This window comes from Notechis scutatus, chromosome 1, assembly GCF_049901735.1.
Source record: "Notechis scutatus isolate UNSWTSFEM ecotype Mainland chromosome 1, rNotScu1.2, whole genome shotgun sequence".
In the NCBI taxonomy this organism is placed as follows: domain Eukaryota; kingdom Metazoa; phylum Chordata; class Lepidosauria; order Squamata; family Elapidae; genus Notechis; species Notechis scutatus.
Genome location: NC_142009.1, coordinates 279,371,800 through 279,398,101, shown reverse-complemented (window position 1 = coordinate 279,398,101; position 26,302 = coordinate 279,371,800). Strand labels below are relative to the sequence as shown.

Genomic DNA, 26,302 nt, shown 5'->3' with positions numbered 1-26,302 from the left:
TTTCATTTTACATTTTGGTGCACTGCTGGCACTTCCTAAACTTTTATTTGGAAATATCTGTTTTCTACTTATATAAAACAAAGGTGCCATCTTAGAAACACATCAAGTTGTTTTTCAGTTCAAATGATCAAGTAATCCATAGAAGACTGTCCTAAAATGTCACAAATAACCAAAAATACAGCTGTAAAACTTATACATGGGATGTACTGTATTTATTGGTTTGTTTGTTTTTTAATCAGTGTTAAGTTAGGAATTTGACCATGTGGCATCTACATCTGAAAGCTTTGCAGCAACATTTGTTAGAAGAGGTAGCAGCTGCGCTGTTAAATCTGAAACGCACAAGTCTAGTCAGGCTGTAAACATTTCTAGGAGTTTTAAATATCCAAAGAACAGCAGAAAAGGTTTTGAAGTGGGAAAAATCTGAACTTAAAACAGTAACATTAGTACATTTACTAAACTGAATTTAATTCAAACTATAAAGAGTAGAATATATTAGAAAAAGTATTAAAATTCTGCAAGATATCCAGAATCACTACTCTGTTGATCTTTACAGTTAACTTTTTCCGTGTTCTACATTTTAATACTCTTATAATTAAGTCATACAGGTATTTAAGTAGTCAATTTAGTGGAAAACCCACTTCATTATAATTCAGTGTGCAAAACGTTTCAAAATGATTTGTACACAATTTGTGTAAACACTTTTGATTGTTTTTCAAAGGAATTTCCATCCCTCTATATAGTTATTTAATATATTGGCTATATGATATCCTAACATATTGGCTATTTGCAATTCTAGTAGTTAAGGCCTCTTTGCTAGATACAGTTTTTCAGTAGTGCAACAAAAACAGTCTTTAATATTTTGATTAATATAGCAGACACATTTCAGAAATTCAGTACATCAAAACTCAAAATTTGTAACGTAGTTGAAAATACATTTTTATAATTCATAAGAAAAACATGATTTAAAAAAATCTTTATGGCGAATGGTCTTTTGTGGTTCCTAGTAATGGTTTTCAACTCTTTTCACAATTCAGTTTTGTTGTATTATAGTTATGTAGAAGAAACACTTTCACGATTTCACCAGGTAACTGAAAATATCCCCCAAATGCGGCAAAGGCATACATACAGTTTTCATAGTGCACTTTCACCTCACTGAAGTAAAAGTTGCTCCTGTTAGATTTTTTTTCCACTTCAATGTGAAGCAGATGTATATTTAGTGTTTGCATTAAATAATCAAATGGTCTAGCCTTCTTCTGTCAAAGACAGTCCTCAGATGAGGAATTATTTGGAAAGAGTATCTTGCTTAGTGTTACTGTTGACTATTTCTGTTTAAGCACATTAGTGCACACACGGCTTTGTCCTCCAAGTATATCAGTGCAACTGTAACAAATAAGATTCCACTTCCTAAAAAACAAAAAAAGAAGCAGTAATGCACATTAATTCAAAAAGTAATTCATAACACCAAACCTCTCTTTGAATGCCAGCCATAATAGTTCAAAACCCATAACAGTTCAAAACCCAGAGGAATTCTAGGAGTTGAAGTCCACACATCTGGCAAGCTGCCAAAGTTGAGAAACCCTGCTTTTAGCAAACACTTGTATGTTTATCTCTATTCTTACTTAGAAATTTCTTTGTAGAAACATAATAAAAACATCCATGCTTGAGTACAGGGTTTAAAAAGATTATCAGAGCATTTGAAGTGTTACATAGGAACAGTAGTAGTATTAACAGTTTTACTTGTGAATGGACAACCAGTATATAGGTAGTCCTCAACTTATAACAGTTCATTTAGTGATCGTTGAAGTTACACCGGCACTGGAAAAAGTAACTTATGACCATTTTTCATAATTATGGCCGTTGAACCATCCCTATGATCACGTGATTTACATTTGGATGCTTGATAACTAATTCACATTTATGATGGTTGCAGTGTCCCGCAGTCATGCGATCCCCTTTTGCGACCTTCTGACAAGCAATGTCAATGGGAAAACCAGATTCACTTAACAACCATGTTACTAATTTAAGAATTGCAGTGATTCACTTAACAAATGTGGCAAGAAAAGTCGTAAAATGGGGCAAAGCTTGCTTAACAAATTTCTCACTTAGCAAATAAATGTTTGGCTCAATTGTGGTCATAAGTTGATGACTAGTTGTATTTCATAAGTGAATTATAGTTAAACTTGTAGCTTAGCATAATGTATTAACATTATTACTAAAATATTTTGGTAACTCACATGTCCTTTAGTTCCTCTGATTCAGGTTTTAATTTAACACCTATACAATAACAAGTAAACTGATCTAGAAACATAACTTTGACATACAAAGATTTCATCCTCTATCTCCCATTTGATGCACTAAGCAAAAAGTATAATCTGGAGGGGTTTTTTCTTTAATTTGCTCAGATAATTAATTCCCCAATGATGCTGAAAGTTCTATTTTGTATTCATGTGAATGCATGTAGAACCTCACTCCTAACTTTTCTATTTCAATTAACAAAGTTAGAGTGAGGGATAACTAATGCAGAGATATTATGAGACAAACTACACTGCTCAAAAAAATAAAGGGAACACAAAAATAAGACATCCTAGATCTGAATGAATGAAATATTCTTATTAAATACGTTGTTCATTACATAGTTGAAAGTGCTGACAACAAAATCACACAAAAATTATCAATAGAAATCAAATTTAGCAACCCATGGAGGTCTGGATTTGGAGTTACACTCAAAATTAAAGTGGAAAAAAAACACTACTGGCTGATCCAATTTTGATGTAATGTCCTTAAAACAAGTCAAAATGAGGCTCAGTAGTGTGTGTGGCCTCCACGTGCCTGTATGACCTCCCTACAACGCCTGGACATGCTTCTGATGAGGTGGCAGATGGTCTCCTGAGGGATCTCCTCCCACACCTGGACTAAAGCATCCCCCAACTCCTGCACAGTCTGTGGTGCAACGTGGTGTTGGTGGATGGAGCAAGACATGATGTGCTCAATTGGATTCAGGTCTGGGGAATGGGCAGGCCAGTCCATAGCATCAATGCCTTTGTCTTGCAGGAACTGCTGACACACTCCAGCCACATGAGGTCTAGCATTGTCGTGCATTAGGAGGAACCCAGGGCCAACCGCAACAGCATATGGTCTCACAAGAGGTCTGAGGATCTCATCTCAGTATCTAATGGCAGCCAGGCTACCTCTGGCGAGCACATGGAGGGCTGTGCGGCCCCCTAAAGAAATGCCACCCCCCACCATTACTGACCCACTGCCAAAACGGTCATGCTGGAGGATGTTGCAGGCAGCAGAATGTTCTCCACGGCATCTCCAGACCCTGTCACATCTGTCACATGTGCTCAGTGTGAACCTGCTTTCATCTGTGAAGAGCACAGGGCGCCAGTGGCGAATTTGCCAATCTTGGTGTTCTCTGGCAAATGCCAAACGTCCTGCACGGTGTTGGGCTGTAAGCACAACCCCCACCTGTGGACGTCGGGCCCTCATACCACCCTCATGGAGTCTGTTTCTGGCTGTTTGAGCAGCCACATGCACATTTGTGGCCCGCTGGAGGTCATTTTGCAGGGCTCTGGCAGTGCTCCTCCTGTCCTTCTCCACAAAGGTGGAGGTAGCAGTCCTGATGCTGGGTTGTTCCCCTCCTACGGCCTCCTCCACGTCTCCTGATGTACTGGCCTGTCTCCTGGTAGCGCCTCCATGCTCTGGACACTACGCTGACAGACACAGTAAACCTTCTTGCCACAGCTCGTATTGATGTGCCATCCTGGATGAGCTGCACTACCTGAGCCACTTGTGTGGGTTGTAGACTCCGTCTCATGCTACCACTAGAGTGAAAGCACCGCCAGCATTCAAAAGTGACCAAACCATCAGCCAGAAAGCATAGGAACTGAGAAGTGGTCTGTGGTCACCACCTGCAGAACCACTCCTTTATTGGGGGGTGTCTTGCTAACTGCCTATGCTTTCCACCGGTTGTCTATTCCATTTGCACAAAAGCATGTGAAGTTGATTGTCAATCAGTGTTGCTACCTAAGTGGACAGTTTGATTTCACAGAAGTGTGATTGACTTGGAGTTACATTGTGTTGTTTAAGTGTTCCCTTTATTTTTTTTGAGCAGTGTATATACATTTCTGTCCTTGATGTATAAATAACATAAATACACTACTCAGAGCCTTCTGTCTGCAATACAGGAAATAGTATTCTCTATTATCTGCAAGATAACATGATGTCCTTTGAAAGGTTATTCTATGAATGCTAAGAATGATTGTGCTGACTGTTCTATGAAATAATAAAAATAGTTCTTCTCTGCTAAACAAGGAGGTTAACTTTAAGTGATTTTTTTTAATGAAAGGCAAAGATTGAGATAATAACTAGATAAAATAACCAAGGGATAAGAGACAGAGAGACGAGCAGACATATAAACCAGATTCAATTTCTATGTCAATAGTGACAAGAGGGAGAGGGGTGAGAGGATTGCTCGACTAGCCCAGTATCTGCCTGAACATGAGTGCATTGATATACAAAGAAAAATACTGTTAATTTCAAATAATTAACCTCAAATGGAGAAATAAAATAACTCAACAGGCTATCTTCAAAGTTATACAATGGGGTTTCGGCTCATGCCAAGGGACTCTCTATCTTCAACATAGCTCTGGAGAATCTAACTCTGCAGAGTAGACTTTGAGTATCACAGTAAGGGAAGGGCAGAAGAATATAAATTTGGTACATTCCACTATAAGTTAAATTATATAAACTTAAGACCATAAATTAATTTTAAAAATATATTATCATCAAATAGATTTCTATTACCTTTGCTATATTACCCGTATATCCTGGAACCAAAGTAAGATGATTTTCTTGTTTCCACAATATACTTAATTGTTCTTTTAAAATCTGAATATTTCTAAGAAAGAAAGCCAAAAGTATGAAATATCAATGCATTAAATAAAAAGCAATCAGTGTTTCATGGTAACTATCTTATCTAGATTTCAAATATATGACCAATTGTACCTTTAGTAAGTTACTGGCTAATGCAGAAAAAAATGTTTTAAATAATTGTAACTGAAATTTGAGAAGGCCATCACAACATTCCATCAACCTTAGAGCAGGTTTTAATTTATGTTCCATACATTTTTTTCTTGCATTATGCTAGAGACTTCAATAGACGCCGTATTTTCAAGATCAGAAATATATTATTTGTGTAGGAACGGAAGCACTGAGTGCCGTCAGCTAAGAAGTGTTGGCTGCTCTTTTCTGACATGGCACCTGCTTTGTGGAATATAATTCCACCAGAGATTAGAGGGACCCCAACCCTACTGGCTTTTCACAAGGCCCTAAAAACTTGGTTTTGAGCTAGAGCCTGGGACCTGGAAGTGAGATGGAGCTCATCTCTTGGCTTTGTTAATGGTTTTTGTTTTTTGCCTGACTGCTATATTTTTTATTTTATATAATGTATTTGTTTTTTTCTATTTTACTGTAATCCCCCCCAAAGTTACATATATGATGGATATGGATGGATAGCTATATAAACCAAATGAAGAATTCTATGTGTATCTCACATTGACAAAATTACTTTGCAATTGTTATTCAAGTTAGTGATTTTTTTAGATAACAGGTTATTGAAGATTAGGCAAGAAAATCTACAATGAGTCATACTTTTTAGTTCTAATAGAAAATGTTCCTCCATTTTTATAGCAGAGTTTTCAATACTAAATGAAACAAAAAGATCTGGACGATCAAACTTCTTGAATACTGTATTTAATCTGATCATGTTTATAATTGTTCCCAACAGTATGTTCAAAAAAATCTCGTTTTTTTTTTAATCAGGAAAGTTTTTAGGTATTAAAAAATATCCAATGTATTTACGTACTAGCTAAAAGTTTAGAAGCCATACTAAAAGCCACACTGCATGTTTAAAAAGAATAACTTACCCATCTTCTATCTTATCCTTATGGACAGAAAGTTCTGACCACCATTTCTTAATCACAGCCTGAAGCCAATTTAAACCAACAATTACATACCTAGAGGGAAAGAAATCATTATAGTGAAGACTTTATTCTGAAAACTGCTTAAACATTGGCAAAATATTCCTTAAAACAATTGCAAACTACTAAGAAATCTTTCAAATCAGGTTTTCTTTAAATTAAATGGAAGAAACAAGCAGAATAGTTCTTCCTAATAGAATTAAGGTTTTTTTTTCTTAGAAGGCAAAATGTCTGAGATATATGGGTGTAACTCAACAAAGGTATTACTGAGAAACATTTTTTTCCCAAGTCATTCTGTTTAGCAACACTGATTTTGGTTTTCCCAAAATCTTTTTTATTCAAACAGGCTTAAGCAATTCAACTGACATAAATTGATTGTTTTTAAATATATAAATAGCAGGAGGCACATCTTTAGCCTCAGTAAATCAGGCTGAGGAAGACTTAAGTGCAAATATAAAATTGTTACAGAACAGATGATTTTCTAGCATCCCTTACTTTAACCCATCCTGCCTGGGATTTTGGAATTTATAGCTCAGCAACATTTAAAAGGCCATTTATTTGCCCTGCATGTTAGGACAATGAAACCAATAACATCACTGTTCTATGAATTTATAAGGATTAACAAACTGTAAAAGGTAAGCATTAACTTTTATTTTTATTCTCTAAATAATCACAAAAGATTTTTTTAAAAAAACTTACTCTTCAAATTTGCTTTTAAGGATTAATTCTACTAATGGTAGAAGGTCTACACAGCAACCAACCGAAATATAAGCTTTACCTTCCTGTAAACTGAAACAAGGCATTATTAGTATGCATAAATTATACATCTTAAGACTCCATTAACCCCTTCCTCTAGATCTTTCTTTTACCTTCTGGTAAGGACAGGGAGACAATCTACAACTACTCCCAGATCTTGTATCCTAGAAACATCATGAAAATACACCATTAGTCATTGCTTTGTGTAATTCTTTGATACATTTCACAAGAGTAGTATTAATACCTTAAGGGCAGTATATTAGAAATGGCTGGATTTTATTCCATTATTTTACACAGACAAAGTCTGTGCATAGTGAGCCTATGAAGAATTTCCACAGGTTTTAAAATAATGGTCTCATATTCCATTATTAATTATTATTATTGTTTGTCACATAGTCAGATGTTTAGACTGAATTTGATATTTTTATCCACTTTTCCAAGTATGTAGATGTTGTTTGATGGTATTAAGAGTTGCAGAATATAGACTGTTACAAATAAAACTGTGTTTTGCAATTGATTGTTATTTTTTCAGTGCCAGTGGTGTTCAAATGATGCATCAGTTTGTTATTATTGTGGTCCTTTGCACAGTCAGATAGATGTTTAGCCTGGATTTGGCATTTAAGTCCACTGTTATTGTTATATAAACATAATTGGGTTGTGGACAGTTCCTGGAGGGAACACCCAATCAATAAGATTCATGCATAGTCTCCATCTAGGCTTTTCTTTGTAAAAAGAATCCTACATATAACGCACACATACACACCAAACACACAATGTGACTTCAGTTCAGCAAGCAGCAGTTTTCTTAAAGCTTTACCTCACTAAATAGGCTACAAGTTCACTTATACTTTTCTTCTTCCAAAACGTTAAAGCTACATTCAGTCGGAGATTTCTACTGAAAAGAACTTGGGCCATCGTATCATGATCTTCAGAAACCTAAAAACACAAGAATAGTGTAAGTATTATGATTCTATGAATTTTCTATTTGCTGAATCTATTAAAGATATCTATATACAGTCCACACAAGATGTTTAATGATAAATAAATATTGTCACAGAACAGTATTTCCATTAATGGAAGCAGTTGTTGCTCACAGAATAGAGGAGTTGTTGACAGGCATTGCTCTAATTTGCATGTTCCTCTATAATATGAAGGAACAAAAAAAAAGTTGTTGCATTAACCTACTGGAATAATAGTAATTTATGTAGCCAGCACATTCTGTCTGTCTTCTGAAAGAAAGACAGAATGTAGTCACAGCATGAAAGCCTTTTTTCCGGCAGTGGTAACAGAAAGGGAATGGAATGGGAAAAAAGCATTTACATTAGATTTTCAATTACATACTCATTCTATTCACCCTGAACTGTTTTCTGTATGTTATAATTTTCTGTATGTTATAATTTTTGTATGGTGCTCTAATCTTGGTGTATTCTGAACAATAAAACAGAAGAAATCGAACGTAATAATAAATAAGTAAATCAGTAGTTGACCACAATCATATTAAAGACCAAAAAATAGTTGAAACAAAAGTTGTTTTTGAATGAGCCATAAGCACCTCTGGGGAAGATGGTTCTGAATATGGAGGTTATCACTGAGAAGTCTTCATGCCCAGCCAAACCTCTGTACTTTGGAGGATTGGGATTTTCAAAGGTCCCTATCTAGATATCTAGCTTGGATAGACAGAATCCTATCCTAATCCTGATATATCCCATTGCCACATTATGTAGGGCTTTATAGCTAATGAAAAACATGCTGAATTGGACCAGAAAACATACTTGTACTGACAACCAATGTGTGGCCAAGGCAGGAATAATTCTGCTGTAGAGAGTTCTCCAAGTTAACAGTTTGGTTGCTGTGTTCTGCACCATCTGAAGCTTTTAGGTTGACTTCAAAGGCATTTCCACATAATGCACATTGAATAAATCCAATTATGCTGTGATAAGGCCTACATTACTATTATTGAGCGTTTATAGGTAAATTTAGGGCGCACCAGGCAATACCGCCTCCAGCAGTACTTCCACCTTCTACAACAGCAAGAGCTGAGGGTCCAAGAGAAGTTCTAAGATACAGATCATCTCCTTTAGGAAAACATGATTCTGTCAAGAACAACTATTGGGGTTAATGTTCCCAGATAACTTATGTTAATGTACAAATAGCAACACAGTTTCAGTAGGATATAGTATGAGCTTGCTTTTCCTTATTCATTCCAAGACAGCCTCTAGATCTTGCAATGTTGAGTTACTATATCAAATAATGTTGGTATTAATAAAATGGGTTATAGCCAGTTCTATAATTGTGCTGGTGGATTACATTTATTCACTGGTACATCTTTCCTCTCCAGTTCTCATAATCTCTAATCTGAAGTAGATTTTGGTGATAGGTAGTTCATAGCAAAGAATAATCAAACCCCAATATGCACAGTAAAACAGAGGAAGGTAAACAGGGTTCCAGTGCTTACACTTAAATTTTTAAAAAGATAAAATATTTGATTTACCTCTGAAAAAAACCCACTGTATTTTGATGAACTTTCTGTTTGAGATCGGCCAGCATCACTGGAGTTCAGTAAGAAGGTACGACCATTAGGAGGGAATTCGGCTGGCAGGTTACCTGCACAGGCTAGTTCATTTTCCTTATTTGCCATGTCACGGCCTCTAACTTTAGGGAGCTGTTTCTTTCTGAAACAAGGCTTTGGAGAATAGTAGTGAGCCTTTCTTCTACAATATGCTACTTTGAACAGAGGATGAGGGCTGGTTAGCGTTTGTCCAACTGTTGTTCTGCAAGAACAAGAAAGTTCATTTAAAGTCTGAATATAAAACATCCAAGCAACATATAAAGTCACATGCAATCTTAGAATCTTTTGTGCCATCTTGCATTCATTATAAGAATACTATTAGACATGAACCTTTACTTCAAATCTGGCATGGGAAACGCTATTTGAAGCATTACCTCCTAAAACTATTTATGCTTATATCTCTCCCCCAGGACATTAAAAAGTTGAGGAAAAATAAGAATAGATACAGCAATAAAAGTATCCTATTCACAATCACCTCCCTGTAAAAATGTGTGAAATACATTGATCCAAAAAAGATTGGCATTATTTTTGACAAATTGCTCTACATAGATAGCTCAGCAGTTACAAACAGAGGCCCCTGGAATTGGAACAGTATAAGCAGTTTCGGTTGGTTAATTATTTTTCCTTATAGTCAACCACCAAACAAGTAGAGGTGTGGAAATTAAGTTCCTTATAGACCAATTTACATAACCAGGAGACTTCCTTTGGTGTGACAAATCAGTTTTATTAGATGCCTCTGACATTAGGACAATGCTATTTTTATCCTAATTAGAGATGAGCACCAAGAGATGGAATGAGACCAAAAAACCATTTCAGCTCATGATGGCATGCCAAAGATGCTAACAGCATTTAGTTCTAAGGAACCTGCACAAAAATGCCCTCTTTCAATAGTTTCAATTAATTATTTAAATCAGGATCTAAACGCAGTAGTCTTCTTTTCTCACAATCAATCAACCAAGGTAGTTCTTACCTGCTTGTGCAAGAAGCCAAATGTTTTGTAGATTCCTTATCCTAGAAATAAATATAAAAAAGTGTTACCAAGAACAACACTAATAGTAATACCTTATTTCATCCATATTGTCATGCCCCTGTTGGAGTCTGAATCCGAGGAGGAAGATGAACAGCTGACAGGGAATGTGAGTGTGGCTCTGTTGGCTGTGGAGGAAACTGGGGAAGGGCAAAGTCCAGCTGGGCAGAGCAGGGGAGAAATAGAACAAGGGAGTTCAGAGGAAGACCCAGGCCCAGCCCCTCTTCATTCTAGGACACACAGGGAGGAACGGAGAGCAACGTGGGTTGCATGGCTTATAGGGGAGGAAAGGGCCCTGATTCCCTTCACTAGCCACACCTGGGAATGAGTGTTTAAAAGAGATGCAAGCTGAGTGCGGAATCTGCTGGGAACAAATGTGAGTTTATCTTGTGTTGAATTACTGCCATTCCTTCACATCTTGAATTCCTTCTCTTGCCCTACCAGACTAATTATTTCATCTTGCCTTGATTGGAATTATAGTTAGTTTTTGTTGACCATGTTTTGGACTTGATTTTCTGCAGCCAAAGGCTGTTCCTGGGAGAGTTCTGTTCAGCCCAGAAGGTAACCAGGACATTGGGGGGCAAAGTTGGAGTTAATAAAGGGACTCTTACTGATTATCTGACTATGTTGCCTTTGTGCCATGTCCCGGGTCATCACACATATTTTAAAATGCATTTTCACTTAGATTTGATAGTATTTGGAGAAAATCAAATTAGTTTTGGCTTCAGAAAAGTGAAATTACCAATGACAACCCTGACTATTTAACTGAAATACATGATATTATGACATCCAGGAGGACAGAAGAGATTATGACATCAGAAATATAAGAAAACTTTGTACTACGATCAGGAGTACGATGTCATTTTTGACATTAGGGAAAAAGTCTTACTAAAATCATTATATAACAATTAAGAATTTATTACATTCTGTACCAATGGCTTAAAAATACAGCATGTGGCTTTCTTCAGAATATCAACTTAGCTAGTATTTATTGTGAAACTAGTAGATGATTGAATAAATCACAGGTGTCAAACTCGTGGCACCAGGTTGCTGTCACGTGACGTTTCACGGCATTTTTTCCCCTTCACAGAGCTGTGGTGGACATGGCCTGCACGTGACGCATTCGGCCCTCAATCCTCAGCCCACCAGTTTGACACCCCTGGAATAAATAGATGCTTTAATATTTAATATTCTGATCTGTAATTCAGTTTTTTTACAAAATAGCTTAGGACACGTGGCATTTTTAGCTCTAAGGCCTTTTATCAATATAAGCAACGTTTTGTTTGCCACCTTTATGTTCACAAGTTAAAAACATTTCAATTTAATTTACAATCTGTGGTATGGACACTTTGAGATTAGTAACATTGCATTTTAACTTCTTCATTTTACAAAAGCACTACTGGTGAGCATTCAGAATCTATAATATAATCTATAATATGGGTTGCATTAGTATAAACTCTTTTCATTTCTAGACTTTGGGTTTTATTACATCATATAGTTGGATTCATTAACATTTCAAGATATAAACCATGAATCAAAGAAATTTCTAGCATTATTATAGTATAATAAATTATTGGGGTGGGTGAAATGTGCAAAAGAAGCCTTTTAGAAACTTAAAGAAAACTATTGATGTATTAATGGTTAACATTTGTAGTTTAGGGGAATTAAGAACGTAAGATAATCTTTAACAGGAAGTGCCAGCATCCCAGCCTATTTGTCCCCAAAATATTTTCAAATTGTACTACCATTTTGTGTTTCTTTTTCTATAGTTCCATTTTTTCCTAGATTACTTTATAGTTATGTAATTCAGAAACTTCAATTGTAGAATAATAATCTTATCACTTTTTATAATCTATATTAGTGAGCATGACTCTGCTAAGATCTATTGCTATTGACAGAAAGCAATTCTTTTTCTTATGTATATATTCCTCCTCTTCTATGTATTATCTGTCCATCCATCCATCCATCTATCTCTTCTATATATTCCTCCCGTTGTGCTCTGAACAATCTTGAATGGAGAACTCTCCAGAGCAGCAAGGTTTTAGAAAAAACTGTTTCCCCTTTTTAATGGAAACTACTAAATTAAAACCTCTTTTGCTTCTGGCTGGGCAACTCAAGATAAAAATCGTATCTACAGATATCTCTGGAAAACCCAGTTTTCATCCATTGAACAATTTTTCATATCATGGAATCTGCTGACAGTCCTTGGATTGTAGTGATATATATGGAGTTATATATGTTATAAATAAGTAAATAAATTATCCAAATTCAATAAATACTATACTGTAAATGGAACAAATCACAAGTAATCAATAAAATCCTTGTGAATTTATGGCAGCACTTACTTGATTTCGCACTATGGTATATATTTAGAGGTAAGCTGAGAATGCTACATCCCAAAATACACCCTAAAATTGGCTTCAGTTTAGCCAGGGAAGGGTTTATCCACGAGTATATATGGTACCATTTTTTTGAAGTACCCTTATTATACTTCCAGATAAGCCGACCCTCAAATTTTTAACCCGAATACCATGAAAACTTTGCCACCCGTGGGTAAGCCAATTATAAAAAATTAAACATGATAAAATTTCAATGGTCAGCTTATTCATGGGAAGTACATTTTTCATAGTATTTTGGTTAATAATTTGAGGGTCATCTTATCTGTTAATGGGCTGTTCCACAAGTCATATATAGTAGTTGCATCCACAGAAAAATGTCAAATCATAGCAAATGAGTTTATGTATGATTCTAAGGCAAAAGACTTTACTATAGTTTAATGTACAGGTAAATCTGTTTTACCCAGTAAAGGTAAATTTCCACTTTCCCTAAAATAGTCTCTATTCCAAATCTCAAAGTGAACATAAAGATTACTATGTTATCTTTTAGAGAAGACTACTAACATATGCTTCATTTTCTCAGAGATAATAAAATATTTAGTTTATTTTATTGTCATTGCACTTCGTACAAAATTAAATGCCATCTTCAGTGTAAATTATAACTATAAAAATAAAACGCAAACACATATCCTTTCACGTTCTATACAATTGAATTGAAAACCCCTGATATTGCATTAATATTGCATTATACAGTAGAATTCAATATATACTTGAATTATATAGAATATAGAATTCAAATATTTTATTTCACAAAACATTTCCATTATATTGTAGATATATCAAAAAATTCTCTTTAAAGCTGAGTTCTAATGGCTTAATGGACACAATAGCTAATGGCTTAATTAATGGCCATAATGGCTTAATGGACATCACTCTTTTTGATGTGGTTTATCAATGTTTTCTTTCAGGATAGTTTTCTTCCTTGTCTAATCTAAATCCCCAGAATTCTCCACAGATCTCCTTATTCAAGTAACCAAGCAGCACCAGCTATCCATTAGTGTATCCAAATCAATTCATTTGCTGCTATCTAATAAGATTAAGGATTCTTTATAAATGGCAGTTCTCTCACAATATATATTTACTGAACAGTAAAATGACACGTATTAGTTTTTAAAACTAGTATTCAAATACACAAGGTAAGATTTAGACAAATAATATACGAAAAGCTTACCTCCTTCATATTCTCATTAAGGGAATGAGAGCTCCTTTTCTTAGGGAGATTAATAGGACGACCCTCAATACATAACAGGTTCCGTTTTCTAACATTTTGAGCTTCAGATGCCATAATCTCCACAATTCCTAATTTTGGAGACAGAATTAATTTACAATCTTAATATTAATTATCATGTTTAGACTCATATTTATAACGGTTGCAGTGTCCCAGGGTCACATGATCACCTTTTGTGACCTTCTGACAAGCAAAGTCAATGGGGAAGCCAGATTCATTTAACAATAGTGTTACTAATTTAACTGTAGTGATTCACTTAACAACCGCGGCAAGAAAGGTCATAAAAATGGAGCAAAAGTCATTAACGAAGGAATTTTGGACTCAATTGTGGTGGTAAGTCAAGGACTACCTTTATTATATGCTCAATAATCCTCCCCCAAAAGAGAAACCTGGAATTGGGAAATACAAGTGCTGATGCAGAAAATTTACTTTTAAGTACCATTCATTAGTACAACATTAAGAATATGATTAAGTTTGGATTCAGCTCACATCTAAACTTTCTTAGCAATATTTGACATGTTCCTGTAATATTGCTTATAATAATGAACAAATCTGTCTAAAAAGCAATAAAGTGAAACTTCTGTAAATATTGGATTATGAAAACAATTTGTTCTCAGATAGCTGTAAAAATATCCCCAGAACACTTCTCAGCTTTAAATTCAAGTTCTACCAGATTTAATCTCAAAGGGAAAAAATACTTTAATGTCGCATTTTGGGTAATACAGAGAAAGGATATGGTACAATCTATATTACACTCTAAACCTGATTGTTAAAATAGAACTGAATATCCTGTATAGTATTAAAATTATGGTTAACTATGTATTTTTACTAATTGTGCATAATATTGTAACCAGATCATACTATAGACTGTACTGTGCACTGTAATTATTCTCTAGATATTTTAAGATATAAAATTTTAAACTGTAAAAGCTATTTCTTAAATTTTATTGTAAACTCTGGCCCTATTTACCTTAATGTTCATAATATGTACTTGTTGGTTATTTCTCAACTAGCAAAGTAAGCAAAGAGGGCCACTTCCTTAGGTAGAAGCTTCTGAATATTGAGCATCAATAAGGAACTAGGCCAGTGATGACGAACCTTTTGCTCACCATGGCAAAAATTCAGAAAATGCCTAATTTGACTCTGCTCCCCGTTATTGCATATTTATATAAAAAAATATAGGCCAATCATGAGTGCTATGTATTATATAAAGAAACATTAAATGGTTACAAACATGAAATACAAATAGAACAAAGTCATTTTCAGACTTGTGCTTTTTAGAAAGTTGTCAAGTGTTGGTGTGACATGTCACCTTTGACACACATCATAAGTTTGCCATTGATGAGCTAGGCCAGGGGTCCCCAATCCCCAGGTGGCACAGGTCCACAGCATGCCAGAAACCAAGCCGCGCAAACAAGCAGAGCCCTATCTGCAAGATGCTTGGCAGCACACAAAACCATGCCCCCTCTGGTCTACGGAAAACTCTTTTTTCCTGGACCCAGTCCCTGGTGCCCAAAATGTTGGGGGCCACAGAGCTAGGCAAACTGTAGCATGTAACACGGTTAGGAACATTTCTAGTGATATAACAATAATGAAATAAAGTTGCAAGCACTCCTGCCTGCTACCTCTGCCTTTCCTGTTGTAAACTCACACATTCCCCTCTGCTGTTTGCTGCTCTCCCATTTGCATATATAAAATTAAATCAGCCCAGGCTGTGGCACATCAGGTTTCTACTGCAGCAATAGCCCTTTTAATCCCATCACAGCCAAAACAATGAGAAAGCCCTCACTTATCTTCAAAAAGGTTCATCTAGGGTGCAGTCTTAAAGAGTTAGGCATCTATAGATCATTGCGATAAACATGGTTCTTCTCCTCAGCATTGTATTCCTTCCTTCAGTAAAAAAGCTCCACAACCGTTCTCTGGATATTTTTCAGGCAGCAGGTAGACATGTAGTGTGAGTCCTTCACATAGCAAAGGATAGGCCAGGATGGCTTAAAACAATCCTTTCTAGCTCTGATGGTGAGCAACACAAATAGCTTGGTGAACTCTGGCCCTGAAACCACTAAATGTCCCACAGCACTAATGTGGGATTGACAGCATACCTAGCTGCAAAATACAGCCCCCGATTTCCCCCTCACTCTATATCTCTGGATTGTATTAATTATTATTCATTGTGAGAGCTTAGTAGTGATTCTTGAAATATTTTTCCCTTTACAGTTGAGGTCTGAACCTTCCGGCATTCTGCACTATTTAAATTGCAACCCACTCTCACTCTGCATCTGTGTTAGAAAAATAGTCACCAACTGCTCTCCTGATATGGGTTATCAGCCAGCAAACAGCCTACCAGAAAATAGGGAAAAGAGAGATAAGTCTACTAATGGGGTCGCTGAGAGACCAACATCTCCATTATTTAAAAGCTTTAGACCAGCAATATAGGATGTATTTGAGAATTATACTATTATGGTTAGAAAGAAAGCCAAAAAATTAAAAACCGGTTTCCAAATAGTCTTGTCTTCCCTTTCTCATCCCTTATTTTTTGCTATGCAATATTACATTGCATCTTTTAAACTACAAGTCTGAAAAACAGGGTAGACATGTTTTACATAGAAATCAAACATGTTGTAACACTGGAGGCCATCTGCTTTATTTAAGCTGAGGAGATCAAGTAATCAACAGCAGTTAAATCCATGATTTGGCTTTCATAGCACTATCTTATTTGAAATACCTGAAGTGATTTGATTTTTTTTACCCCATTATTTTTACATGCTCAAATCTGGCTTAAGTACCATAATTAAAGAACAATTGATAAAAAGGTATCCTAATATTACATCAATAAAGGACAGAGTCATCTATTGTCTGTTCCCCAATGTGGGACACTCTAGTTGCATTAGGCTTCAATTTCTATAATCTCCCAGAGAAGATAACTGGATGATACCAGGTAAGGGAAGATTGGCTTACCTGTAGCATATGGAATGGCTGATACGTTTTAAGGATAGAAAAGCCTTTATCAATAATTCCTTTAAACCTATATTACCAAGCAATAATATATACATACCCCCCAATGATTAAATATCACTAAAGCCTTATTCTCCCCAAATCACAAACAGGTAGACAGCTTGTTCTGCCATGCTGTATTCATTTGCTACATATGGTCTCTTTTACAGTACATTCATGTGGCTGCTACATACAATGCAGCTATTCCTAGTCAGTAATTAAGACTTGTCTAGTCAATCTACTTAACTGTGTTAAAACTATCAGTTATTACATGAGTAATCTACCAGATTTAATGCCTATGTTCACATTTGAACATATGAACACATTTGCAGTCTATATTCACATTAAATTACTTTTCTGGAATGGGTTTTTGAAACAATTTATTTGTGTAATTGCAGTTTTGCAATCTACTATGTTGTTTCAGGATGGCACTTTAGCAATCTCACTTTCTCATACAACAGAATAACTACCAGAATAGGTAAAGTCATTATTTTACAATTACTTAACTGTCATTAGTTGGAATTATCTGCAAATTCATAAGCTTTCATTATTAGATGTACCCCATTTTGAGAGTCAGAATGATTAGCATTTTATGTAAAATCATCAACATCATAAAGAACAAGTTGTGGACCTTTTTTCAACTATGATTTTGATAACTGTGGTTTAATATGAATTATGGATTTAAGACAGAAAGAAAGCAATAAGGAAGGAAAATCCCACACAGATCTTTTTCCTCCAAGGCCAAAGCTATGTAAAGTAACTATCACTTGATCAGAACACTTGAACACAATACTGCCAAAATATTTATTTTATATTTAATAGGTCTTATAGGCTTTTCCAGACTTGATAAAGACTATACAATTATAACAAAAATATTTGTCTCTAACAACAGTGTTCACTTGAATCACATTAGAACTAAAAAAAAAAAGATAATGTTGATGTCTTTAATTCAGAAGTTCCTTTGATTTATTACTTTACTTTAGTAAGTTCTTTGGCTTGTCATAAAGCAAGCAATATAGTCTTTGGTGCCCTCTGAGCATGGTTGTTTGTTTACAGACATTTCATTACCCAAACAGTAACATAATTAATTCATTAATTCTTTGGCTTGTCATAAAGCAAGCAATATAGTCTTTGGTGCCCTCTGAGCATGGTTGTTTGTTTACAGACATTTCATTACCCAAACAGTAACATCATTAATTCAAGTGAATATCAAGTTAGCTCCCTATTTATATACACTAGCTTGCCTTACAGTGTTGATAGAAGATGTGGTTTTCTCCTTGATTGGGGTATTTTCTACTAGATTGTTTGCCTGGTATTAATCCCTGCTTATCTGGGTGTTGGCCACTAGATAGGATATGTTCTGATTGTTTTGATTCCTTCTTAGCTTTATATTGGAGACATGGTGGCACAGTGGTTAGAATGCAGTATTGCAGACTAACTCTGCCCACAGCCAGGAGTTCAATCTGGACTGGTTCAAGGTTGACTCAGTTTTCCAATCTTCTGAGGTACCAACCTCAGAAGATGAGGACCCAGATTGTTGGGGCAATATGCTGACATTTGTATAGCGCCCCAGAGAGTGTTATACAAAGCACTATGAAATGGTATATGAGTGCTATTGCTGTTGCTAAGCGCTATATTGCCTTTTTTGAATGGTATCTAAATAATGGTCTATATCTGTGCCTGTTGATGGCTGGTTTATCTGAATGCTAAGTTTTAGAAATCCACTAGTGTTTTTGGATTTAGCTTGGTGTACTAGGGCAAAAGTAGCATTTTCCTCTTTAAAAGTATACTACAGATAGTCCTCAACATCACCATTCATTCAACAATGGTCTGGAATTATGACAGACTCAGATAGGGTGCTTTACAGCTTGTAAAGCACTTCCAGCCATGACATGCATCAGGTTGGGGCAGGCCCTGGAAGGTCCAATGCAGGTCATGCACAAGTATCTCTCCACTCAGAGGCTGACAATACTGCTTAACAACCACAACCAGGAGTGTCGGGATTTCAGTATTTCAGCAAAATCGTCATGTGTGAAATAATGTGACACTTGGCTTAACAGCCACTTCACTCAACTACCTAGATTCCAGTCCTAATTGTGACTATAAATTGAGGAGTACCTGTGTCCCACCACTGCTCTGTGGTATATAAAATCTGTCCACTTGTTACGTTTCTTTCACTTCTTCATTTTCCTATTAAGTCTGGTGACCTCTTCTGTACCAAGTGGGGTTTTCTTTTCTTTTTTGAAATGCTAGGAGGTAGAGGCATGCACTTTCCTCAAAACATTAGCCAGCTATTCCTTTTCTATTGTTTGATGCTTCTGAGATCCTTTCATAACTGTTGCCTTCTTTCCCCTTCACTCCACCGATCAATTCTCTAACAAATTTCTCTATAGGCTTTCAATGAATCAGAAATTACTTTGGCAAAGTAGAGGGTATATTTCCATTTTCCCATGCTACATTTATTATTATTTGTAATTTGGTATGGTTAAGATATCAGGCTTAGAAACCAGGAGACCATGAGTTCTAATCTTGCCTTACATACAAAGGTTGACTCTGGGCCAGTCACTATCAGCACTAGAAAGATGACAATGGCAACAACACTTCCAAAAATCTTATCAAGAAAACTGCAGGGAATAGTCTAGGCAGTCACCAGGAGTAATATATGTTATATATTTATACAATCATTTATTAAATTTATGTCATCCAACTCCCAGCAGATAATTCATAGCCAGTTCTCTCTCCCTTCCTTCTAGGACAATTTCTGCTTTGTTGTCTTTCCATGTATTTCTTTATTTCACATATTTTTAATTTTGAAGATGCCCAAATGGAGCGACTCACCCAATTCATGATGCAGGCCACTTTGACAAGAGACATGCTGAGGAAGGGAGCAAAGATGGGGCAGAGAGTAGGGAAATCAATCACTTTCCCATCAACAAGTAGTGTACTCACACTCTTGAGTAAAATAAATCAGCCCTAATTCATAACAAATGCAAAAGCGGGATAGGGCTTGCCAACAGGGACAGCACATTTTATGTCAGCATTGTTTTGTGTCAACTCAAGAATTGATAGAGAATGCTTTAATTGTGTGAAAAAAGCCAGATATTTTTCTAGAGCCACTTGGGGAATTACTATTAGTTATTGTGACAGTTAAAATAAGGTATGAATTATTAATGTTTCCACATGAAATATATTAGATATCAATTATTATTAGATTAAAATTATTTTCTAAATAATGTCAAAAATAATTCGACAAACTCCTGAAAAAGAAAAAGGAGTATCAAAGCTAAATTATTTTTCTACAATACAGAAATAGAAAAAAGCTGACTTTAATCTGTTAAACCATAAGGAGAAAGAGGATTTCACATCCTCACTGTAGGACCATCCAAGGATAAATTTCCTCTCAATACTAGCTAATCTTATCCAATTTATCTTTGTTTCTAATACAGCACGTTTAATTATTGCTAACTTCATTATTGATTTACTCTGCACTCCACAAGCCAAATGACTTGTGCATATTGTACAGGATAGAAACAGTTTTGATTTTAGAATCTGGAATTTGTTTGTTCCTTCTTCCCACTAAGCTTGGGTCAGCTCCTAGTTACTACTCCTTGTATTCCATAATGCCTAATTTGCATGTCTGGAGACCCTGTCTCTGTCTCTAGGAACACTAGTGTAGACTTTGCTCAAAGATAAGGCAACCCTCTTTTTTCCTAGTTTTAATCATTTGAACTGCATAAGGGTTCAAACGATAGCTATTACAAGCTTTAGTTCAGTAAAATCTTTATGCTTTTTTTCCCTTAATAAAAATGAAGCACATCTATTGATCTCTTACAGTGAAACAGAATCTTCAGCTAGCAAAATATTCTATCCAAGTTTATCCAGAAATCCACTGTGTTATTCTTAGGAAAGAGTGACAGAAGTGCATAGATGATCAAAAGTCCCACTAAAGTCAAAGGACCTCATTCTCGGATAAATACAAACAGTACTGCAACATATCTAGGGGGTATTACAGTACTATTTTCAATTCCCACATAATATTTGACTGGGTCTTTTTTAAAAAAAAACCTGGTTTTTTTGGCAGCACTTGGCTGATCTGAAAAATCAGAGGATCTGAATTAGTTAGTACTAAGATAAGATACCACCAGAATTCCAGGACTAGACTGCAGGTTTTTTTAAAAAAAAAATCCTGTAAGAATATACTAGGAAATTATATGGACATGTCCATGAAATCACTAATAATTGAGCCTGATTCACACAAAATGGTAAGCTACAACGACTCAAATCTTTGGAATGATAGAAAGCAAACTAAAAATGATATAAAGTAAATAATCAGATACAAAAAAGAAGTCCACATTGTCCGGATCAGTCAATATCTCTGTATATACAAAATGTGTGCGGAGAGGAGAAGAACAGCTAAGAAAAATATGATATACAGTGTATGCTACCTTGAGCTTCTGAAATGAAGGAAAAATATTTGGCAAATACACTGGAATTGGCAAGAGGTATCTAGATAATACCCACACATATAAAATGTCATTCTCTGGACCTACATGTAGAATTAGCTAGTACTAAAACACTATATTCTAAGAAGTCAACAAAATTAAAGTGATGTGGTATATGTTCAAGCCTTGCTGTAAAGTGGCTTAAAAGGATTATATTCTATATATCTATTACCAGCCTTTAAGATGTGAAGCAGAATAATTAAGGGAAAATATTTTATTTGTAGAAAATCTATACATCACCATTTGGCCCTTAGGGTCATTTACAATAAGCAATCTTGCTTTAAAAAAGCAGTTAGTAGCCCACCTGAAAACAAGAATTTGCTTAAAGAGCAGCTAAATAATCAGTCTCTATTATGAGAAAACTCCTCCTATGGAGCCTTTCAGAGAGGTGATCTTATTTTATGGTACTTCAGTAACAGCTCCAGTTGATCTATTGGTGTCAGGTGCAAAGAGGTACTACTTTAAATATTGTGAAATGTACCTAATTGGTTTTCCAAAAAGCATATCCTCTTGCATTTGTTTGCTATTTCTACCTCTTGGTCTTTTTTCTCTTTATGACACATGGTCTCTCTTTTAGAGACCAAGAGGGAATTCTGGAGACTGGTATAATTCATATTCTGCACTATGTCATACTGTCACTATTGCAGATATGGTTATTTTATTTGTATCCCATTTTTACATATAACCCAAGGAAGCAAACATCCAATGCATTGTTCTATTTTCCCCAAAACAATTACTGTGTGTAAGTTGGGCTTAAAGAGGCCCAAAGTCACCCAGCTGACTTTCATGGCTAAGGCCAGACTTGAACTCAGCCTCCAGCTTTCTAGCCTGATGATCTAACCACTAGATCAAACTGACACTATTTATGACTTACATGTCCCAGTATCTTTATAGGCCATGCTGATTGGCCTTCAGCTCTAGTAATTTAGCAACATTTCAGACTTGTAACTTATCTTCAGTAGCATTTCCACTTTGATCTCACTATTAAGCAGTGAAATCCCATGTGCAGATAGTCTTCAAATAACCCGAAGTAAGCTAGGGCCTTTTATCCTCTACCTAAATTACTACTCAATTAATAACAATATTTACAGATTTAAATTCTCAACATCAAGAACCCATAGCTGCTTTTTGCTTTGAAAAAAAAAAAGATTTTGGACAGAGTGGAATTTTGCAATACAAAGAGGTAGCAAAATTTCATAAATGATCACAGGATCTGAAAAGTCACACCAATGCACTCCTAAATATGCTTACTCAGAGGCTGGTTCTACTCAGACAAATAAGACTTCAGTCTTGTTAAGTGGCAGAAAGTCAGCTTTAAGAGACTATGTGGATCTAAAGGCCATATGCTTCTTCTGAAAACAAAGCCAAGTAGCCTGAAAGAAAGCCAGAACAACTGGAATCATTTTTCATTCTTCAGACTTAGCAGCTATGAGAATGGAAAGACTAAAACCGACGGTATTAAGACGTTCCTCTATTTCAAAGCCAGACCTCTGAGAGAATTCCTACCAGGGGAATTACTTCTTCGGGCATTCCGGCGCAGGTGCAGTCTTCCCAACAAGCACCACTTAAGGGGGTGGTGGTTCAGAGGCAGGCAGAGACTAGCCAACTTCATCCCCGCCCAGGAACGCTCCTGCCAACAGAGGCAGCAAAAGGTGGGCCTTCTTCCTCGCAGGCGCCCAGGGAGGAAAAAGAAAGAAAAAGCCACCACCCCACGCCGGGAAGAGCAAAGAACGGAGGGCGCCGAGGAAAGGGCACCATCGCCCCATTCCCGAAGCCGCAACCCCGGTTTAGAATCTGAGCCCGGCCTGCGTAGCCGAGCGCGCGGAATGCAGCAGCGTGGCCGCCGCCCCTTCGAGAGAAGCGCTCGGCAACGGCCTTCGCTCACCTGCTGCCGCTCATGGTCCAGCGCGCCAGGGGTTCCGCCGCTGCCCGGGACTCCGATGCCAGCCGTGGAATTGGCAGCAGCGGCGCTGGCGTCCTAACACCGCGGCCCACTCGCCGCAGCCAGCAGCGCCATTCAAACTGCGGCGCGTTGCATGCTGGGACTGGGGAGTCCGGACAGGCGGGACTGTCAACGAGACACCGCCGTTTCTCTCCCCACCTCTTTCTCCGACGTGCTCTCGCACCGCAGAAGCTGTTTTTGGCTCCTGTGGGTTAGCGTCGGGCTTTGGTTGTAGAATGGGGAGCAGAGCCTTTACACACACGCACTCCTTTTACTCTGCGCCTGGTCTCCTCCTTCCAGGTGCTTAGAAAGCCCTAGAGAAGGCGCTTGCCTCTTGATTTCCGTGCTGTAGCTCTCTAGTCCACAGGTATATCGCTCTATTGGATTGCACGAACTGGAAGTGAATGGCTGGGCCGGCCAAATGGCTGGGCTGGTTGTTTTGGTAATCCTGCGGTCAGACTGGTTCGAAAGCCTCTGTAGGTCGCTGCCAATACGTGTTGCTTCTCTTCACCGTTCCCTGCAGTGTTCTCACTGGGCTAGTTTGCATTTTTTTTCCTTTAATAGTATCGCGTTGCAGCACTTGCTCAGCGTCCTGAGTGGATGAGTAATCCCCATACGCTGGCAAATCCTTCCCTTCCCCCACATTCGTCCAGACAGCCAATGCAGAACCCCAAATTTAGGGTGGCAGGAGTGCTCATAGTGACTCCAAAATCCGATGGGGTGGGGATGGAGAGAGAGAAGACACCTGCCAAGGCTGGCCTAACAGGTTCTCCTAAGTCCCTCCCTTTGTCCTAAGACAAAGTGTGCGGGGGGGAAAGAGAAGCTGGGAGATGTTAAGAGGAAGCACCTGGGAAAGGAAAAGAGAAACAACATCTGGAGCAAAAGGAAAGAAATACCCTAAAGACGTGAGCAAGATGGAGACTGGAAACTGCCACTTAGTTTTTTTGGTTTCCCAGAAAAGGAGTGAGTGAGCAAAGCCAAGAGAAAATAACTGATATTAACCATGCTGAATTTTTAAGGGGAGAGAGAAACTACAACTCAGAACCAAAAAAATATCCAGGGATTGGGAAATAAGACCTGCTTGCAGGGGAGAAGGCAGAGGATTCTAGGTGAAGATAGTCAATTTCTTGGGACCAATGATAAGAGCAGGGATTTCTGGTTGAAGGTGAGAGAAAGCACCAAACTATGACCCAGTAAACTCAAAGGTGTCCACATGAAATCTTCCTAAGGGTTTGACTGAAGGTTGCAATCTATGAGAATCAGGAATTAGGGTTTCAGGGCAGAAATCTCTTCTTTTGAAGGTATGTAAAAATTTACACCTGGATCTTAATTGATGTGATTTTAAAGTGTGATATTCTGCTACAGAGTGCTATATTTTCATCCTTTCAAGAATTGACACAACAGAGCAACTGTCTCTCTCCCAGTGGATTTGAATGACAAAAGATATATAGATTACAATACTGTAAGTTCAATGTAACAAAGTGGCTGAAAGGCCTTCATTCGTGTAGAACTGGTGAAACAGTGAAAAAAATGCAGCGAAGAGCAAGGCAGGAACCATATCTGTTGCTGTGGAGAATAAGCACTCTGCCTGGGATATGACCAGAACAACATTCTGAGCTTTATTGTGCATTGCAACCTGTTTCTTCTTAGCATCCCAATGTAAAACAGGCAGTTTATATCAGGCATATTCAAAAGCTGGAGCAAACTTTATGATATGTGACTTTTCAAAGTAACAGTTTTATTATTAGAGTTTCAGATCCTTTTCATTTCCAGTTGTTTGAGTAATGTCAGCACAGTGTTGGTTATTGATGTTTCTTCCTCCAGTTTTAAAATCATACTTATCTTAGTCCAATCCAGCTACCTTCAAGATATATTCTGTATATCTATTAAATAAGAGTATACGGCTTTCTTTCCATTCCTTTGTCAAACTGGAGCCAACGTGTTTCTCCATATTATATCTATACTGTGACTTGTTGGTGTGTATATGTTTTGCATGTGGATAATAAACTGTTTTGGGATTCCCATTTTTCTAAAGAAATTCTGCATCTTGATATGACTGATACAATTGGATGCCTTTCTTTAATCAGTGAAGCAAACATTGACTTTTTTTGGTAGTATTTGGCTTTCTCAATTATCTGACACATCAACAATGTCTTATGTTCTTTGATTTTTTTCTAAAGATTATTTAATTTTGGTTCTTGTTTTTTTTAAAAAAAGAAACTCAGGTATGCACACCTGCATTGCAAGGCTTCATGTTTCATCCATACCTCTATATTGTCAGCAATCCTTAAATATAAAAATAAATTGCTCCACCATTAAAATGAAATATTCAGCTCATTTCTATAAAATGCAATAGAATGTGTCAAACAAAAGCCACTTATCTGATTTTCATGGGAAAAGATATTTGTATAATACTTACATTTATTTGTATTGATTACAGGTGGGCCTCAACTTATGACTAGAGACTGGAATTAATATAAGTTGGGTTGCAAAGCAAGTCATCAGATGATTGAACCAATTTTATAACCATTTTTTACTGTAGGATTAAACAAATCCAGCTTTCCCAATTGAAGTTTTCTGTCAAAATTGGAAAAGTCTTGAGTAGTGATCATATGACTGCAGGACACTGCAATTGGTCATAAAAGTGAGATGTTTGCCAAGTATCTCAATTGCAATCATGATGTGATGGTGTTAAGTGCAAGAACAAGTTGTAAATAACTTTTTCCAGGACTATTTTACTTTGAATTATTGTTAAATGAATGGTTATAAGTCAAGGACCAGCTGTTATTTCTCTAAAGAATTAAAAATAAATAAATAAAAACTTGGTGTTTTTTTGTTACCATACTTCAAAATTTGGCCATAAAATTAAAAATTAAATTGGAAGTGTGGATGCTTTTAATTCAGCAG

At 36.7% G+C, this 26,302-nt stretch overlaps 1 protein-coding gene and 1 long non-coding RNA gene across 3 annotated transcripts; one reads left to right on the top strand and one right to left on the bottom strand.

The window, feature by feature from the left end:
• Window positions 1-188: 188 nt before the first annotated feature.
• On the bottom strand, window positions 189-24,138 carry KATNBL1 (katanin regulatory subunit B1 like 1). Of its 2 annotated transcripts, none has more exons than XM_026664561.2 (10): window positions 23,339-24,138; window positions 13,901-14,028; window positions 10,277-10,317; window positions 9,229-9,508; window positions 7,555-7,673; window positions 6,851-6,901; window positions 6,681-6,770; window positions 5,928-6,017; window positions 4,807-4,900; window positions 189-1,404 (listed from the first exon to the last, which is right to left on the bottom strand). In XM_026664561.2, the coding sequence occupies exons 2-10, from the start codon at window positions 14,012-14,014 to the stop codon at window positions 1,372-1,374; spliced, it is 912 nt and encodes a 303-aa protein (XP_026520346.1). In that variant the 5' UTR covers window positions 14,015-14,028; window positions 23,339-24,138; the 3' UTR covers window positions 189-1,371. The 2 variants fall into 2 exon arrangements, with proteins under 2 accessions (XP_026520346.1, XP_087807857.1); XM_087951731.1 differs by lacking the exon at window positions 23,339-24,138 and adding an exon at window positions 22,960-23,080.
• Window positions 24,139-24,571: 433 nt separating this feature from the next.
• On the top strand, window positions 24,572-25,963 carry LOC148133402 (uncharacterized). The gene is made up of 2 exons (XR_015746748.1): window positions 24,572-24,696; window positions 25,836-25,963. It is a non-coding gene; the product is annotated as an uncharacterized LOC148133402 (long non-coding RNA).
• Window positions 25,964-26,302: the final 339 nt, after the last annotated feature.